Source organism: Trichosurus vulpecula, chromosome 8 (genome assembly GCF_011100635.1).
Source record: "Trichosurus vulpecula isolate mTriVul1 chromosome 8, mTriVul1.pri, whole genome shotgun sequence".
NCBI lineage: Eukaryota > Metazoa > Chordata > Mammalia > Diprotodontia > Phalangeridae > Trichosurus > Trichosurus vulpecula.
The window spans coordinates 50,259,878-50,278,715 of record NC_050580.1 but is presented as its reverse complement, the minus strand read 5'-3'; the positions used below and the strand labels follow the sequence as shown (position 1 = coordinate 50,278,715).

The 18,838-nt window shown below is 44.6% G+C and overlaps 1 protein-coding gene across 1 annotated transcript in view; it reads right to left on the bottom strand.

Moving 5' to 3' along the window:
* Positions 1 to 18,838, bottom strand: part of CCDC33 (coiled-coil domain containing 33) — a gene marked incomplete at its 5' end in the record, with an annotated part of 185,888 nt that overhangs the window by 131,780 nt on the left and 35,270 nt on the right. Inside the window, 4 exons of the mRNA XM_036736500.1 lie at positions 3,184 to 3,275; positions 9,653 to 9,748; positions 11,534 to 11,643; positions 17,848 to 17,981. Coding sequence (XP_036592395.1) covers positions 3,184 to 3,275; positions 9,653 to 9,748; positions 11,534 to 11,643; positions 17,848 to 17,981 — 432 coding nt within the window. The remainder of the gene's footprint in view (positions 1 to 3,183; positions 3,276 to 9,652; positions 9,749 to 11,533; positions 11,644 to 17,847; positions 17,982 to 18,838) is intronic.

The window sequence follows — 18,838 nt, the reverse complement described above, 5'->3', positions numbered from 1 at the left end:
GCCCTCGCTTCTATCATCCCCCCTTTTTTATCTTCTTCCTCCTTTTTTCCTGTGTGGTAAGATACCCAATTGAGTACGTATGGTATTCCCTCCTTAGGTCAAATCTGATGAGAGCAAGATTCACTCATTCCCCCTCACCTGCCTTCTCTTCTCTTCCTACAGAACTGCTTTTTCCTGCCACTTTTATGTGAGATAATTTACCCCATTCTATCTCTCCCTATCTCCCTCTCTCAATATATTCCTCTCTCACCACTTAATTTTATTTTCTTTTAGATATCTTCCCTTCATCTTCAACTCACCCTGTGCCCTCTCTCTCTCTCTCTCTCTCTCTTTATATATATATATATATATATATATATATATACACACACATACATACACACTCACATATACATATATATGCATAAACATATATATATATATATATATACATGCATATTCCCTTCAGCTGCCCTAATACTGAAGTCCCATGAATCATACGCATCATCTTTCCATGTAGGAATGTAAACAAAACAGTTCAACTTTAGTAAGTCCCCTGCAATTTCTTTTTATTGTTCTTTTTCTTGATTACCTTTTCATGCTTCTCTTGATTCTTGTGTTTGAAAGTCAAATTTTCTATTCAGCTCTGGTCTTTTCACTGAGAGAGCTTGAAAGTCCTCTATTGTATTGAAAATCCATATTTTGCCTTGGAGCATGATACTCAGTTTTGCTGGGTAGGTGATTCTTGGTTTTAATCCTAGCTCCACTGACCTCCAGAATATCGTATTCCAAGCCCTTCGATCTCCTAATGAAGAAGCTGTTAGATCTTGGGTTATTCTGATTGTGTTTCCACAATATTCCAATAGTTTCTTTCTGGCTGCTTGCAGTATTTTCTCCTTGATCTGGGAGCTCTAGAGTTTGGCAACAATATTCCTAGGAGATTTCTTTTTGGGATCTATTTGAGGAGGCGATTGGTGGATTCTTTCAATTTCTATTTTGCCATGTGGCTCTAGAATATCAGGGCAGTTCTCCTTGATAATTTCTTGAAAGATGATATCTAGGCTCTTTTTTTGATCATGGCTTTCAGGTAGTCCAATAATTTTTAAATTCTCTCTCCTGGATCTATTTTCCAGGTCAGTGGTTTTTCCAATGAGATATTTCATATTGTCTTCCATTTTTCATTCCTTTGGTTGTGTTTTATAATATCTTGATTTCTCATCAAGTCACTAGCTTCCACTTGCTCCAATCTAATTTTTAAGGTAGTATTTTCTTCAGTGGTCTTTTGGACCTCCTTTTCCATTTGGCTAATTTTGCCTTTCAAGGCATTCTTCTCCTCATTGGCTTTTTGGAGCTCTTTTGCCATTTGAGTTAGTCTATTTTTTAAGGTCTTGTTTTCTTCAGTGTATTTTTCAGTATTTTTTTGGGTCTCCTTTAGCAAGTCATTGACTTGTTTTTCATGGTTTTCTCACATCTTTCTCATTTGTCTTCCCAATTTTTCCTCTACTTCTCTAACTTGCTTTTCCAAATCCTTTTTGAGCTCTTCCATGACCTGAGACCAGTTCATGTTTTTCTTGGAGGCTTTTGGTGTAGGCTCTTTGACTTTGTTGAATTCTTCTGGCTGTATCTTTTGGTCTTCTTTGTCACCAAAGAAAGATTCCAAAGTCTGAGACTGAATCTGGGTGCGTTTACGCTGCCTGGCCATGTTCCCAGCCAACTAACTTGACCCTTAAGTTTTTCAGCAGAGTATGACTGCTTGTAGAATTAAGAGAACTATGTTCCAAGCTTGGGGGGATGCGCCAGCTCTGCCACACCAGCCCTCCTCCTTCCCCAAGAACCGCCAACCTGGACTGGACTTAGATCTTCAGCAGGCTCTTCACTCCTGCTCTGATCTGCCACTTAATTCCTCCCACCAGGTGGGCTTGGGGCTGGAAGCAACCGCAGCTGTAGTTCTGTAGCTGCCCCACCTCTGTTACTCCTGGGGTGCTAGCCGAACCAAGAACTCCTTCTACTCCCGCAGCTTTTCCCACTAACCTTCTCTGTTGTCACTGGTGTTTGTGGGTTGAGAAGTCTGGTAACTGCTGCAGCTCACTGATTCAGGGCGCTAGGGTACACTCCTCCTGGCTCCTGGTCTGGTTGGTCTGTGCCACCCACGCTGGGCTCTGCTCTGCTCCACTCCCAGCTCTGTGCGGGATAGACTTCACCCAGAGACCATCCAGGCTGTCCTGGGCTGGAGCCCTGCTTCCCTTCGCTATTTTGTGGGTTCTGAAGTTCTAGAATTGGTTCAGAGCCATTTTTTTATAGGTTTTTGCAGGGACTCGGTGGGGAGCTCACGCTAGTCCCTGCTTTCCAGCCACCATCTTGGCTCCACGCCCACACATTGTACTTTCTGAAGCATTCTCATATCCATTAGCTAATTCCATTCTCACATTGACCATATGAACTAGGCAAGATAGGTATCATCATACCATTATACAGATGCCTAAACTGAGCTCAGAGAGGGAAAATATTATGGCGAAGGAAATGTACTAGTCAGTGTTGGAGCCAGGATTAAAATTCCCTTGTTCTTATTGCCAGCCCCGTAGTCTTTCTACTACTATTAGTATTGCCTTTCTGTGCTTCCTATAAAGATGATTACTTCTCTAAGAAAGACTCTCTCAGAATCTTAACTCCCCCTCCCTGGCATTGAATGGGGGTTTTCTGAGCAGAGAATTGAAGTCCTGACTTGGTGACGCCGTCCGTCGGCAATCATCGGCAATGCTGCTTAGCCATTTCCAGACAAAACAGTGAAATGAATTATTTGTCTTATATACATTCACTTAGTAGCTCTCTTTTCTTCTCCCTTTCCCCCTAATATTTGGAGCCTTCTCCCTTCCAAGTTCCCCAAGCTCTTTTCTCCCTATTAGACTCTGAGATTAATTGTTGGGTCCTCAAGGGGACTCCTTTATGGGAATTCCTTCCCAGGGCCGTGAGACTTCCAAGCTTTAGCCTTCCCTAGGGAATTAGAGGTTTGTTACTTTGTGGAGGGACCTCAAAGTATCATTCATAGGTCAAGGACATTTGAAAAAAGGTTTCTTAAGTTTTGTGCAATTATACCACATAGGTAGCTGTCTATTTCACTTACGGGTAAAGCCAGGACTAGCAAAAGACACAGAAAAAGGAGACACTATTGCCCATCACTCTCTCACTTCACCATCCTCTACTTACTTGAACTCCTTGTAGTTGGGAATGACACGGGCAACTGCTATGATAGGACCATAGGGGTTGGCAAGGGGCTCATTGACCCCATGAAGAAAGACCTGAAAGTGGAAAGAATAGTGGGTGAATGGGTTCTGGGGACATAGAAAGAAATCAGGGCACAGCTCTCTCATTTCAAAGGTTCAACCTTCTCAGCTTGACAATTTTGGCCATGCTTAGCTTGAACACATGTTCCCTCTCCAGTCTTGTTTCCCTAATGTGCACCTTTCACTCTGGCTGGCTAGCTAGCTTTCCTGTCTGCCCAAGTGTCCCAGGCTCATTCTTGCCTTTGGGTCTTTGTTCTTCTGTCCTGAATGCTCTCCTCTGCCTGCAAGGCCCAGATCAAGACCTACTCATTCTTGGAAGCCTCTCTAGATCACCCTAGTTTGGACTGGTCTTTCTTCTTTCTGATTTCTTACCGGTCTCAGTTGATATTGACTTGGATTGCAGTGTGAAGGCAGATGTGATAAATAAAAAAGAGCCCTGGGCTGGGGGTCAGAAATCTGGGATTCAGTACTGGTTTTGTCATGGGCTAAAGGCGTGAACCTGAACAATTCCCCTCACTTCTGGGGCTTTACTTTCTCTACTTGGAAAATGGTGAAGATAATGCCTGCCACAGGGTTGCTGTGAATGTCTGCAGTGATGCTTGTAAGGACCGTTTGGACAACTAGGAAGCACTGAACTTGTTCACAAATTTTATTGTGAATACAACACAAAAGTATTTTATATTTTGTTAGTGGTTTAACTGAACAATTCCACTCACTGTTCCCAAATGCCCAGTGAGGTATGTACTTCATTTATTAGCATACATTTGATCATTGTTGAAGTGGATGGAACAACTGGACTGGAGAGTCAGAAAGACCTGAGTTCAAATCCCACTTCAGATACTTACTAGCTATGTAACCCTGGGCAAGTCACTTAACCCGTCAACCTCAGTTTTCACATCTACGACATGGCGATAATAATATCACCTCTTCCCTCAGTTAGTGTGAGAATTAAATGAGGCAATATGTGTGAAATGCTTTGTAAGCCTTAACGCATGTGATTTAAATACTGGCTATAGATATCATTACTTACAGATGAGGGAATTCAGCCTCATGACTGTTTCCTCTTTTGGAGTGGGTTCCTTCATGTGGCTCTAGTAAAGAAACTTACAGGGTGGTCCTCTCTAGGCAAAACTGTCACATCTCAGAGGTTCCTCCTCATTCAGCTCTCAGTCTGAGCCCTAGTCCTCTGTCCTATGCCTTCAAGGCCTCTCCTTCAGCTGGTAGTCAATTAATTCCTGGAAAGGTTTTAACTGAGGAGGCTTAAGGAGTTCTCCCTCCTGGGGCTATTTGCATGGCATTAGGGAACTCTTAGAGTAGGAAAAACCTAAAGACTTCAAAAAAAATCTATAATAGTGGAATTTCATACATCAAATGGGGAGAAAAGTGCATTCGAGAGGTCTTTGCCAGCACTGCTCCATTCTAACCACATCCATCACTTCTGGGTAAAGTCAGCTGATGTGTTCCTGCTGAGATGGGCCTGGATGACTATGTGACTGGGCTGGCCTAGGTCCTTTGTTACTCACAGGGGGAGGGAGGGAAGGGCCTCAGAACTGGCGAGGACTGATAGCTGAGCTTCTGGGAGAAGGCGCCAAAGGCAGGGGATAGTAATTCACACCTATCCTGGGGCTCGTGTGCTGTGAATTGGATGCCTTCCCCCATACAAAGCCTCGTGATTAGCAGAAGCAATTTCTCTGGCTGTCTCACCCCCACTGAGGCTGCTCCTGTAGTCACCTGCTTCTGGAGGGGAGGTCTCCCATAGAGGCCACTTCTTTGAACTGGTGACTGGTGGGAGGGGTTGAGGAGGATGTGGCTGCTTTCTCCTGCTTGGGGAAAGGAATGTAGATGGGAGGATGGGGTTAAATGGTGAGGACTCCCGGGGTGTATTCCTATACAGCCTTCATGGGATTATAGCTCTAGAGTCCAGAGACCATCTGATACAACCCCTCATATTACAAATGAGGAAACTGAGACCCAGAGAAAGAAACTGATTTGCCCGTGGTCACACAGGGAATACAGAGCAGAGCCAGGATTCCAACCAAGGCCCTCTGATTCCATATCCCTTGGACATGGTGAGCTTTCCCCACCATCCATCACACATTGACTGAGCCACTAGTGCTAGATGCAAAATGAATGAAATCCATAGCCTCAAGGGGATGACAGTCTTTTTCTTGTTATTATTTAGTTGTTTTCCAGTCAAGTTCAGACTCCTTGTGTTTCTTGGCAGAGATACTGGAGTGGTTTGCCATTTCCTTCTCCAGTTCATTTTACAAATGAAAAAACTGAGGCAAACAGGGTTAAGTGACTTGCCTAGGGTCACATGGCTAGTAAGTGGCTATGGCTGAATTTGAACTCAGGTCTTCCTGACTTTAGGCCCTGTACTCTATCCATTGTGCCACTGAGCTGCCCAGATGACAGTCTAGCAGGAGGAATAAAACATGGATGTGAATCACTCCAATGCAAACCAGATTGTGATAGGTGCGGTGCCAGGTTTAAGCAAAAAGCTATGGAGATTACATCTGTCTCAGAGAGACATGTTAGCACAATGAATAGAACACTGGACTTGGCATCATGAAGACTTGGGTTTGCATCCTGTTTAAGACATTTATGAGTTTTGTGATCTTGGGCAAATTGCTTAATACATCTAAGCCTCAGTTTCCTCACCTGTAAAATAGGGACAATATCAACATTCCCCCCCCACACACAGATTGTTCTGAGGATCCAATGAGATAATTTATATTTGTACAAATGTGAGTTATTATTATGAAGGGTTAGGAGGGCTTCAAGGAAGATGTGGCGATTGAGAAGGGCATTGAAGGAGGGCTAAGTGAACATAGATTAGGAGGGCATTAGAAATGGGGAGAATAGCATAAGCAAAAACACTAAGATGGCAAAAGATGGTAGGAAACAGTGAGGACAAGCCTATCCTGCCTAACTGGTTTCCTAAAAACAGGATGTTTAGTGAAACAACATTGCAGTCAGTTTGCTATGCTAATCACTGGCAGGCTGACTTGTATCTTGGGGAATGTCACGTTCGTAGTTCCATGATGTTACTGTGAAGTTTAATTACAACGTATCAATTGTTTTTCCTCTGAAATGATGTTGTTTGAAACTACATTATATGAGGGATGCCTGTAATTCAGAGGGACTGAATGCTGATTATGTTCTGGATGGGGGTGGGGGGACGTAGGCGATAATACTGAAAAGATATCTCAGGACTACAGTTCAAGGGGTTTAAATGTCCTGAGCAAGTCTTAAGGGTTGTTGATGAATATGGAATGGGATCATTTGTTGGGGAAACTGGGCTTCCCCCTGGGACAGAAGGAAGCCAAGGAATATTGTTTGTACTCTGGCGTATGTCCAGAGCATGGTCCCACTCCTGTTGGGAGAGCCCAACAATGAGATGCTACTGGTCCTCCTTAGGGACTCTAGGGACCAACAAGGGCAATTGCAGAAGGACTGAGGCCAAGGAACAAAATGGAGAAAGGGGCCTGAAAGGCACCTGGTGCCCAGCAGACACTGCTGTGAGGAGACGCATGGGTAGAGCTGCTTAAAGCCATGTTAGCAGACTGCCTCCAAGAAGCCTTCTGAGATTGAGTAGAGGAGCTCCAAGGCTTGCCCTCACCCCAATGTTGCCTCAGTCTCCCAAAGTGATTACCTTGCTATTAATCATGCCCTGACCTAAGCACAAACCTCTCTCCCTCCTTAGTTTGCCCATGAAATGTAGGATTTCCATTCTGGTTTTTGTCCATGGTGTATATTTGACTGCCTGGGTGTCTTCCAGTAGTCCAGAGCCTCAGCAAAAAGCAGCTATTTTTCACTGCTTCCTTCTCCTCTTTCTGTGCCCTTTGCACTTTCTCTGTTTCTTTCCTATACTTAATACTTTATCTCCCATCTACATGCCTTTGCACTGATCATACCCCTGCCCAGAAAGCCCTTCTCTCTTACCTCCAACTCACAAAGTTTTTCTTCTTCTATAGGATATAGCCTAGACACAGTCTTCTGCATGATGTCAATGGCTTGTGTCCTCCATTCCAAACTACTTTGTAATTAACTACTTTGTTTGTGTTCATACTATGTATCGTATGTACAAAGTACTAGTTTCTACTATGTATCATGTGTACAAAGTATATGTAATACTTTATATTATACACAAATAATTGTATTTATTAATTTTTTGATTTATGCTATGTATATATATTTATATGTAGTTACCTTTCCTATTAGAATTGAATTTTTTTTGGAAGTAGAGAGTATTTCATTCTTTGTACTTGTATTTCCAGTTACCTAGCATGGTTCCTGGCACATAGTAGGTATTTAATAAATTATTGTTAATTGATTCTTCCCTCAAAGGCTCTCATATTCTCACCTCCTTCTGGCAGAAAGGAAAGCTCCCTGGGGTGAGAGGAAACAAATGCGCTCCCTCCCTCAGAGGGATTTGCTGCATCAGTGAGAAGCCCCTGGAAGGTATTTCAGGGACCATAGCAGGCTGGTGGGGAATTTGAGGACATTGAAGATTTTTTTTTCCAGTGCTCCTTAAGACACTGGCAGGACAAGCCCAATAGGAAAAAACATTCGAATCACACCAGTACATAGGCATCTGGAAATGTTACTCACTTTTACCCTCTAGTCACCTGATGAACAGAGATATTCGCTCAAGGAGAAAAAGAAGAAGAGAGATGGCAGGAGTGGGAGGGGGTGGTGGTCATTGATTCTTTAAGAATCTGAAACTAGGCATCTTCTGCCTCAGAGCTCAAATCAATCCTAGCCTGACAGCTTTGATGTAGACAGAGAAAGAGTGTGTGCATTTGGGAGTGAGGAAGGTGTTCCTTGGAGGCACCCTTCAGGGTGTTGATTTGGACGTTCGTTCTCTGCTGTCAAGAAATCAGTGGGGATAAGGTAGCAGAAGCCTAAGATGGAAGAGGGATGGGAATGGAGAGAGAGGAGGAGAGAAAGGATGAAAGAGGGGACTAGAATAACAAAAGGAACAAGGCCAAGAATTGGAGAAAGCATAGGGATGAGAGAGGAAACATGGAGAAGAGTTATGGATGGGGGAGGGAAGAGGGATGGTAGAGAGGATAGTAATGAGAGAAGGGCTAGTGATGAAGGAGGATAAAGGCATCAGAAGGCAATAGGGACTGGAGAGAGGACAGGGAGGAGGGAGAAAAGACAAAGATGAGAGAGGGAAAATTGGTGTAGAAGAGAAAAGAGACAGAGATGAAAGGGAAATGTAGATGAAAGGGGAGAAAGGAATGAGGGAGAAAATAGAGATGAGACAGGAAATTAAGTGAGAAGGGATAGATCTAGAGGGTAAAGGAATGTCAGAGACCATTTAGTGTGACCCTCTTATTTTACAAATGAAGAAACTTGGGACTGGTGTGTTAAATGACTTGTTCAAGATCATCCAAGTGGTAAGTAGCAAAGTTGGGATTCAACTAATGTCCTTTGACTAAAACTTCTGCCCTCTCCATGGGTCTACAACATTGATAAGAGGGGACAGGAACAAGAGAGGGTGCTGAGATGAATGTGGATGGGAAGAGGGAAGATAGAGGAGAAAAGAGGGATAGGAGAGAGAGTATTTCCAGATTCTTTTCCCAATTTCAGTCTCAGTGTCAGCACCGACATGAGAGAGGCAAATGTGGCTGACGGAGACACTAAAACAGAGAGAATATGAGACCAGGAAGCTGCATGCCAGATCTCCCGGGGGCTGAGGCTGGCTAACCAAGGAGAGGAGAGGCAGCCCTGAGATGTTGACTTGGGAGTTTTTAATAGAAGAACTGTGTGTTTTCTACCTTCCTGAGGGGCATCATAGAAAAGCATCATGGCACCAAGAGGGCTTCCCAGGAACTATGATGGATGAGAAGGGGACAGACCTGTTTTCCCCAGAGATCCAGGAAGATTTTGGTATCTCGGATCCTCAGGGGATCACAGGAATGAGGAGCCTGTGACCACCAGTGGAGGTTAGGAGCAAAACCATTTGTCCTCCCCTTCTCTTCATTTACATGAATGTGCATACATTGTGAGTCAGTGTGTACTCTTCTTTGTGATCAGTTGTCTTTCAAAGAAAAACCAAGCTCTTATTTTTTTCTTCCTCCATTTCTTCCTATTCCTATCTCCCTCTTCTGACTTTTGGGATTTATTTTTTTCCAAAGCAGTCCCTTTGAAGAAGTTATTGAACACTGATCACACCTAATGGTCCCTAATCATCTCCCCTGCCCACAATAGTCCTTTGCTTTCCTTCTCTGCCTCAAAGGAGATGCCTCCTGGTCCTTTCTCTCCCCATAAATGGTGGCCCCTAACCTCCTCCCCTGCCCACAAATGGTGATTCCCAGCTTCCTCTTTTGTGTCCCTACTAGCCCAAGATAATGTTCCCACCAGCCCCCTTCATGCCTTACCTCTAAGGCTGTGTGAGTGCATCCAATGTATCGGGGCATGAAACTGCTCTCCCGAGTGATTGAAGCATACAATTTGGCTAAACCAGACTTGTGAGCCTGAGGACCGGTGGAAGTGATGATGACAATGATGGAGAGACAGAAGAGATAAACACAAAGTTAAGCAGCAGGTCCAGCCATAAATCAAGGCCCTGCATGTGGCCAAATGTTGGCCCCAGCCCCACTGTGGCTCTGAGAGACCACTGGAGAAGAAGCTGGTAATTAAAGCCCAGTGTCCCTTGGAACCTTTACAGAAAGATCAATATTATAATAAATCTTTGGCTTTTCCATTTGAATATTTCACCATCCTCACAGGGGCCATGGCTTACTGCATTGCCCTCTTTGTAAAGACAGGGATAACTAGACTAGGGGATGTCAGAGGTTCCAATGAGATAACAGATGAGCCTCCATTGCAGCCAGCTGCAAAGGATTATTGTCATTTGAGAAATAATAATAACTCAAGCATAGAATGCTTAACTGTTAAAAAAAAACACTTTACAATCCCATTTGACCTTCACAACAACCCTGTGAGGAGGGCAGCAGGCATTCTTAGCCTCATTTTTCAGACCAGGAAAATGAAGCTCAGAAAGGCAAACTGATTTGGTAAAGATAATACAGCCTGTAGGTGGCAAAACCAGGATTTGCCTCCAGATCTTCTGATTCCAGATAGATGAAGAGGCAGAAGATCTGGATTCTAATCTTGAAAATACCAATGAAGTGGGGGATGTCCTTGGGGACTCTTTTTTGACCTCTATGGGGCTGTTACATAGGGGAAAAACTATGCGGAGAATCAAAGGATTAATCATGAACTGTGCCACAGCAATGGAATCCTATTCCCTAAGGCCTTATACCTGGGAGTTTCCCCCTCCTCTCCAACTCCCCCTTCCACTGAAGGAAAACAGGTATACTCATGCACTGCTGGTGGAGCTGTGAATTGACCTGGACAGTCTGGAAAACAATTTGAAACTTGGTTCCCAAAATTATTAAACTGTGTGTGCCCTTTGACCCAGCTATGCCATCAATGGGCGAATAACCCAAAGAAATCAAAGAAAGAAAAAAAAGGGACGCGTGTGTATAAAAATATTTAAAAGCTGCTCTTTTCATGGTAGCCAAAAAATGGAAACCAAGGGAGGTGTCCTCCCATTGGGGAGTGACTGAGCAAAAATTGTTGGATATGAATGTAATGGAATATTACTGTGCCACAAGAAATAACCAAACAGACAGTTTCAGAGGAAATGGAGAGGGTCTTTACAACTGACAAAGGGCAATATGAGCACAAGTAGAACCATTTGTGCAGTGATTACAACACTGCAGGGAATAAAGAACTTTGAAAGACTTTAGAACTCTGATCAATGTGATGAGAAACCAAAATCCCAAAGAATGAAAATGAAGTGTCTGCTTGCTTGGCTGCTAGAGGTGATGAGCTTAAAATGCAGGAGAGACAGCCATTTTCAGCAGGAGCCAAGTGTTTCCTGACTACACATGTATGTGTTGAGGGCTTCATTTGGGGGAGTGGCTATTGTCAATGGAGGGGAGAGGTGGGTAGTGGGAAGGACAGATTAATAGAAACAAAGGGAAAAGGTCTTTGAGGGTCCCAAATGCCAACAAAAATAAATTCTCGTCCCAATAATGTTTGTTGGGCCCATTTAATTCCAGAGAAAACCCCCACCCCCCACCCAAGGTCACATGCCTTTCCGAATCACAAGCTGGGAACAGAACCATTATGGATCCCCTTGAGCCAGCCCCCAGACTGGAAAGAGGCAGTGGAAAAGCACAGTCCTAAGTCCCCCGACAAGCCAAAGCAGAGCTGCCCCCAAAGCTGGCTCTCTGGCCCAGGACACTCACCGACACTAGCTCAAAATGGTAGGGGTGGAAAGGGCGGAGGTACTTAATGGGTATCCGGTAGGAAGCTAGCAAATCTCTGGTTCTGCTGTCAAGCACCCTCAGGATCACTTCTGGAAGGGAGATCAGAATGGACAGATCAGTTTGGCTTCACTCTGACTGTGAGAGGGAGGGAACAGAGGGAGATAGGGGAAAGGGGAGAAAGGAGAGGGAGCGAAAGGGGATAAGAGGAGGGAAGCAGGAGATGGTATGAGAGAGGAGGGGAAGTAGAGAGAGAAACAAGGAAGGAGAGAGAGAAGAGATAATGAAAGAGAATGATAGAGAGAGGATAGAGAAGGAGGGAGAAGGGACAGAGAGAATAAAAGAGGGTGAGAAAGAGAGTCAAAGAAAAACTGAGGAGGAGGAAGTGGAGAGTAGAAGGGAGGAGAGAAAAGGAAGAGAAGGGTATGAATTGGGAGGGAAAGGAGAGAGAGAAGGAAAGAGAGAGGGAAAAAGCCGTGCTCAGGGATAACAAGGAAGGACATAAATGACATACATGTGTATGTACATGCAGATTTACAAAGATATACTTAGAGTTACACAGGACCACATGCATGTTCATGCATGCACAAACATACACATGAGTGCACACACACAAATACAAAGGCCTTCACAAATGTAAACATTTGCATTGACGTAGGCACTCATACATACCCACACACTCAATTCCAGAAACAAACCTGTTTTCTGAATAAGGGATACAGACAATTCTCTCCATATGGATGTGGAGATGATGTTGCCAATTGATGCCCTGCTCCTTGGACTTAGGAGCCTCCAAATCTAAGCAGCTCCATTTATTCTAGGATAAACCACCAGCTCTTCTGGTCTCTTTGCCCAATTGCCTTGGGCTACATGGCCCAGTCCAAGTATGCCTCCATGTCTTTTGGTGTTCCCTAGACTCACTGGAGGTCCTACAATGACCTCCAGGTGTTCCAGTCACTATGCTACCAATCCTTCTTTCCCCTTGACTGAGAAGAGGCCTATTTTACAGGGAATTTCCAATTTCATTCAAATTTCACATTTCAAAGAGAAGATGGTCCATACCTTTTGTTACTTTGGACCCACCTATTTTTTTTACTTCTCTGGAATGGGAGTAGAATCACAGAATGTCAGAGCTAGAAGAGACCTCTGGAGAGGAGGAGACTGAATCCCAGAGTGTGAAATGGACATATTAAAAGTTACACAGCTAATTAGTTGCAAGGTCAGGTCTCAGCATTAAGTGCTAATTTTGCTATGGAGGAGGAAGAAGAAGAAGAGGAGGAGGAGGAGGAGGAGGAGGAAGAGGAGAGGGAGTAGGAAGAAAAGAAGACAGTGGAGGATGGAACAAGTGAAGGAAGGTGGGAGATGAAGAAAAGGTAAAGCAGAATGAGGAGGAAAAAGATGTAGAGGAATTGATAAAGCAGAAAAATGATGTGAAGGAAGGATGGTGAGGGAAAGATGGGGCAATAGGATACAAAAGAGAGGAGGAAAGAAAATGAGAAAGAAGAAGGAGGAAAGAAAGGAAGAAGAGGGGAATTAGGGGAGAAAAGAAGAAAGGAGAAGAAATCAAGGGAAGGAGGGAGGAAGGAAGTAGGAAAAGTAGTGTGGAGGAGGCAGAGGAAGAAAAGAGGGAGGAAGGAGGAAGCTTTTCCCAAAGTTCTTATCAAGTGTAGAGATACAGATTAGCAGCAGAAATTGTTCCTGTCCTCAAGAAGTTTATAATCCAATGGTTTTATGACTACAGCAGAGAAGAATATTGATCCTTACCAGCCATGCCTTTCATTATATCCCTAAGAAACCCCTAATGGGATTCTAGCTCAACCAATTAGATTTATTCTGACTGGCTGCCCAAGTGGGCACAGCAGGCAAGGGAAGGCATAAACTAGGTTGTTTTTTTATTTTGTCCTTGTAGCCCCAACACCTAATATAGCATGGGGATTTGCACATAGTAGGTCCTTATAAATGTTTGCTGGACTAGAGTGGGTTGATAGCACTCTCTTCTTGAGTTTTCCCAAGCTCTGTATTCTGGAAGGCTTCTTAATTCTCCTTCCTTCCCAGATGGGGATGCACCTCCTATGGAGGGGGTAGCCCTTGTCACAAGCATCCTGGATGCTCACCAAAGGGATTAGCTAGCAATGGGGCTGGGGGCTGGGGATGGAGGTGGGGGGTGGGGAGCCACCCTCCCATCTCTGCCTGGTCTCCGTGCTAGGAACACGCCTAGTTGGCTGCCATTGTCTTCCCCTTCCCTGCCTCCTGCTAACTGTCTTTGTGTCATGAGCAAAAAGCCATTTCTGTCATGTTGACCCTGACACAGGGAGAATGAAATTTTCTTTGCCTTTCATTAACACGTCCTTGGATTTCCTCCCTCCTCCACTTTCCACCTCTTCCATTTTAACCCCCCTTTGCTACCCTCACACATCACCACAGCAACGAGCTGGCCCTGGTCATTTCAGCTCAGAGAAAGCTGCTCGGCAAACTTCTCCCAGTCAGAGGCATCCTCTCCCTTTTCTGCAGGAATTGTCAGGCTTTCTGAGCCCTGGAGTGGGCTCAGAGACGGGGACCACTTCCCACTCCCAATATCACAGCTGTGGGCTAACTCCTCCAGAGGAGGACGTGCATGTCTCAGGGACCCAGACCCAAGCCGGGGTCGGTCATTCTTCCGTGCTCCATTTCCTGCTTTGTCCTCCCCTCACCCATCATTCTCCATTCCTGTAATTCCCCTCACTGTCATAACAACAGCAGCAGCAGCAACAACCACAACACTAATAAGCTTTGCCTCAGAATAGGAGATTCCTCTCCTGCAGGGAGTAGTGGGCTTCTCCCTTTTGTGAGATGAGCTATTCTACCTCGGTGATAATACTGGTTTTTCTTAACTGTCTTTTATGAAGATAAAAAATCTAATTATTCATTGGGAGAGAACCAATCCCTGCAAACACAGAAATCCAAGGTTGTCTGACTGCAGAGTTCTGGAGAGGTTAAACCCCTCTGCCTCCAGTTCAGAAAGATGGAAATTTGTTTTTCTTAGTGACTGCCATTGGGCCAGATCACACACATTATTTCTGGAGTCTCCTGGTTCATTGATAAGTTTTAGGGCTAGAGGGAACCCTAGATAACCCCCAGTCCAATCCACTCATTTTACATATGAGGAAACCGAAGCCCAGACAGGAGAGGGGAGCTATCTAAGGTCACACAGTTATCAAGTAGCAAAGCTGACATTCAAACCTAGGTCCCCCTTGCCCCGCAGAATAAGATGATCTCTAATGTCCCTGTGACCTCTAACATTATGAGAAGAGGTGAATCTCAGAGAGGCTCTGGAGAGCCTCATCACATCATTCCATTAAATTATTACAAGTTTATGCCACACAGAGTTGGAAACCCAGAGAGTTAGCTCAACAGCTTGCAATGCCCTAATAGTTAAAGGGTAAACATTTTTCCTTTGTGGAAAAATGCTGGAAGATAAAAGATGAATGGAGATAGAGAGGCACCCTTAGCTAATCTGTAGGGATCCCTTCACCTGGAATAATTAGGCATTCAATGGACAGAGTGAATAGGCATGTGGAGATATGTCATCCTTTATCCACAAAAATGTCATTCCCCGCCCATATACCTGCAGTGAAGCATGCTCCAAGCTACATAGACTGTGTTGGTACTGAGCTGCACGGAGACCCACAGTATTTTACAATCCACTGTGTATCTTTACGGTAAGGATCACTCTATGACTAAGGCTAGAGGCTCATCCTCTAAATATTGTATAAATCCCATATTTATACAGGGCTAGGAATTTTGGAAGAAAGATAAGGCCCCTGCCTTTGAAAGGCTTACAATTTAGGAGAGATAAAAAAATAGACATCGAATCAAGGTAGAAGGTTGTCATTGGCATGAGAGGTATGGCCATGGGGGTGTGGGAGGAGGTGGTGCTGTGGGGAGTTCAGATGATTTCTGACCAAGGGGCTCAGGCAAGTGTCTTCAAGGGAAGGCAATTCTTGGTCTGGGCCTTGAAGGACAAATTGGGGGCACGGAGAGCTTTCCAGGTGAAGGAATCAGGTGAGCAAAGACACAGAGGTAGCATAGTAGGGCATTTTACTGCTTTGGGAGCTGGAAGAAACTTTAGATGTAACCTGATCTAGCTCCTTAATTTTATACATGAAGAGACTGAGGTTTCCCCCTGAAGCTGTCCAACTGAAGAGGTTGAGTAACCTGCCCGAAGTCACACAGGTAGGTAGTGACTGAGTCAGGATGCAAATCTGAGTCCATGGTTTCCAGATCTGACCTCTCTTCCATGAGACATCTATTGACAGAAGTGAGTTGTCTTGTTGGGTTGTAGCATAGGGTAAGAAAAAGAAGCTAGTATGAGATTAGGGTGGGGGGTGGCATGGAAGCAGACTGTGAAGGGCCTTCCTTGAGTGTCTGGCTAAGGAATTTGGATTGTGCTAGACAATAGGGAGTCACTGAAAGTTATATCAGGAGACTAACAGGACCAGCCATGTGCATTAGAACGCCCAGTTGGGCAATGTGTGAAAGATGAGCTGGAAAGGGGGAGACTGAAAGGGGAAAACAGTTAATAGGCTATGTGGATAGTGTAGAGAAAAGGGACGGAGGGGTCTGAACTAGGCTCGTGGTAATGGGAATGGAGGGGACAGTAAGGATGGGATGGACACTGGGGAGTTGGGATGGACAAGTCCTCATGAGAAGTTAGAAGTGATGATAGCTAGGCAGGGGGAGGGGTCAGTCTGTGTCTTGGAAGGAAGCTTACTGGTTAATATGTAGCCTCAGTTCATGGCTTCAGTTAAGCTCCACTTAGGTGCTGGTCCAGACTATAAGAAGGGGTCTTTTGAAAGTGAGTACTAGGGGAAGTTAGAGGCATGGCACACCTCACTCATCCATAACCTCACGTCTCTGAAACACAGCTGAGAACCCAGAAGAAAGCCCCAAAGCTCTCTGAAGCAAAGTACATGTCATAATGTTCATGCATGCATTTGATTCATAGGAAAGTACTAAAGGAGCTTCCTTATTCAGAACCAACTGACTCTTACTTTACACAAAATAATAATCAGTTTGGTGCTATAGTTTTTTCAGGTCACTCCAAATTAGAAATATCAACTTAGGGCTGGGGTTAGTGACGGGAAGGTGGTTAGAGGCAGGCAGATCAGTGGAACCAAAAACATATGAAAAGGAGACACAAGAGCTGGTGGAAGGGACCTTGGTCAGAAGGCTTGGGTTCTAGTCCTGACTCTGTCACCAACCAGGTATTGGGCAAATCATTTACTCTCTACCTGGCCACCATCACATTCACTCATTCATGGAATCTTGTTAATCTTGCTTCTGCAGTCTGTCTCTCATCCTTATTGTCCCCATCATTCTTATCACCACTAGGGCAGACCCCCAGTGTCTCTTAACTGGGCAAAGCTGACAATACTTTTTTACTTGGAGCAAGTGGCAGAGCACCAGGCTCACCTGGGATATAGCCTAAGAGAGAAGGAAGTCCCTGGGAGTATATTAGACTCCTGGCTACTAAACAACTAATTGACTTGCTACTCATAAGAAAGGATGGTAGTGACCAGGTTCATTCTGTAGGATAGAACATGCATCCTGAGACTCTTTGAGACTTCTGTGCTGCTGAAGGCTCAGCTGCTGAGGGGGCTGAAGCATGTTGCCTTTGATGGAGATAGGGCAAGCAGGGAAGAAAGTACCTTGAGAAAAATGCTGTCAATGCCCTCTGGATTTTCCACCCTGGTACAAAGTCTCAGCTGCCTTGTCCTAGTTATGGCTTTGTCGCTGGGCTTCAATGTCCCAGCTCTGACGGTCTATGATTCGATAATCTCCAAAGCACAGCACTTGGGGGACAATTTATGTCAGGAACCATTAGCCCTGTATATCTCAATAGCCCCTGAAAGCATAGGGTCACCCTAAGTCAATAAAAAAGGTTACATTCGAATCCATATACTCTGTTAAGAAGGCATTTCAAAAGAACCATTTCCATCCCAAATGGTAGTACCAAAAAAATTTGGTTCTAAAAAGGGAAAGTCTCAATTATTTAGCAAATTAACTTAACTGGAGCTACATTTTTTTTTCGGTGACCTAGGCTAAATGAGTTTTTCTGTATGTGATTTTTTTCCCCTAATCTAATCATTGTAATGTAAGATATCATAGCAATATCATTCAAATTGAGACTGTAAATGCATATGAAACTCAGTCATTCCCTCAGGGCCTCAGCAGAGAGCTTTACATGTCTTCTATCCCTGGCCCACCACTGAGGACGTCCCTTCTAGCCCACCTACTCTCTAAACCCAAAGCCTCACCTTCATGACCTACATCTTCAGATTGGATCTCCAACTTGACTGTTGTCTCCCAAGTGGGACATTTGGTGGGTTCCCAGGTAGTTGAGGTGACAGCTGTAGACTCCTGGTGTTTTTCTTCCTGTGAGGTGGTTTTCCTGGGTAGGGGAGAAGGATAGAAAAAAGGAGGCATTGGAAAAGGAAAGCTAGAATAACTCCTCCATACAAATCCCAGGCCCATCGGTCCTTTGGGTCCAACACGAAGGGAATCTCAGGAGGCTCCCAGAAATGGACTCGCAAAATGTGAGATATCCAGAAATGTCACCTGCCAGGGCCCAGGGACACCCACGTTTATTTTTTTGGTTGCTGGGTTAATGTATGGTCTTGCCTTCCATGCTGGGTAACTGCTCACTTTAAACCATATCGTTAATAGCTACATAGCTATGTATCTGTCTCTGGGAAAGAGGAAAATGCCGATCTTGCTTAGGCTACCTTCTTTCATCCTGTTAAAATTTCTGCCCATCCTTGAAAATCTAACTCAAACACCACCTCTTCCGGGAAGCCTTCCCCAATTCCCTCTGAAGAGCAATTGCTTTCCCTCTCTAGTGTCACACTCTTTGTGTCTCTTGAATGTGTCACACTGTGTATAATAGCTCTCTGTGTTGGCATTCATCCCTTTGGAGGAGCAAACTCCATGTAGGCAAGGACCACGTCTTATCTGAACAATGGGGAGTGAGAGCCTTCTGGCACTGGATTCTCCACATCATAGACACCTAGAACGAGACCTATTTTTGCACATGGCCAGTGTGGGGATTTGTGTTCCACATTTCTTACAAGGGTTTTGATTTTCCTTTTTTTCCAATAGGGGAGGATGGGGCAGCTAGGTGGCGCCACTGAGTAGAGCACTGGCCCTGGAGTCAGGAGGACCTCAGTTCAAACCCGGCCTCAGACACTTGACACATTTATTAGCTGTGTGACCGTGGGCAATTCACTTAATCCCAATTACCCTGCCTTC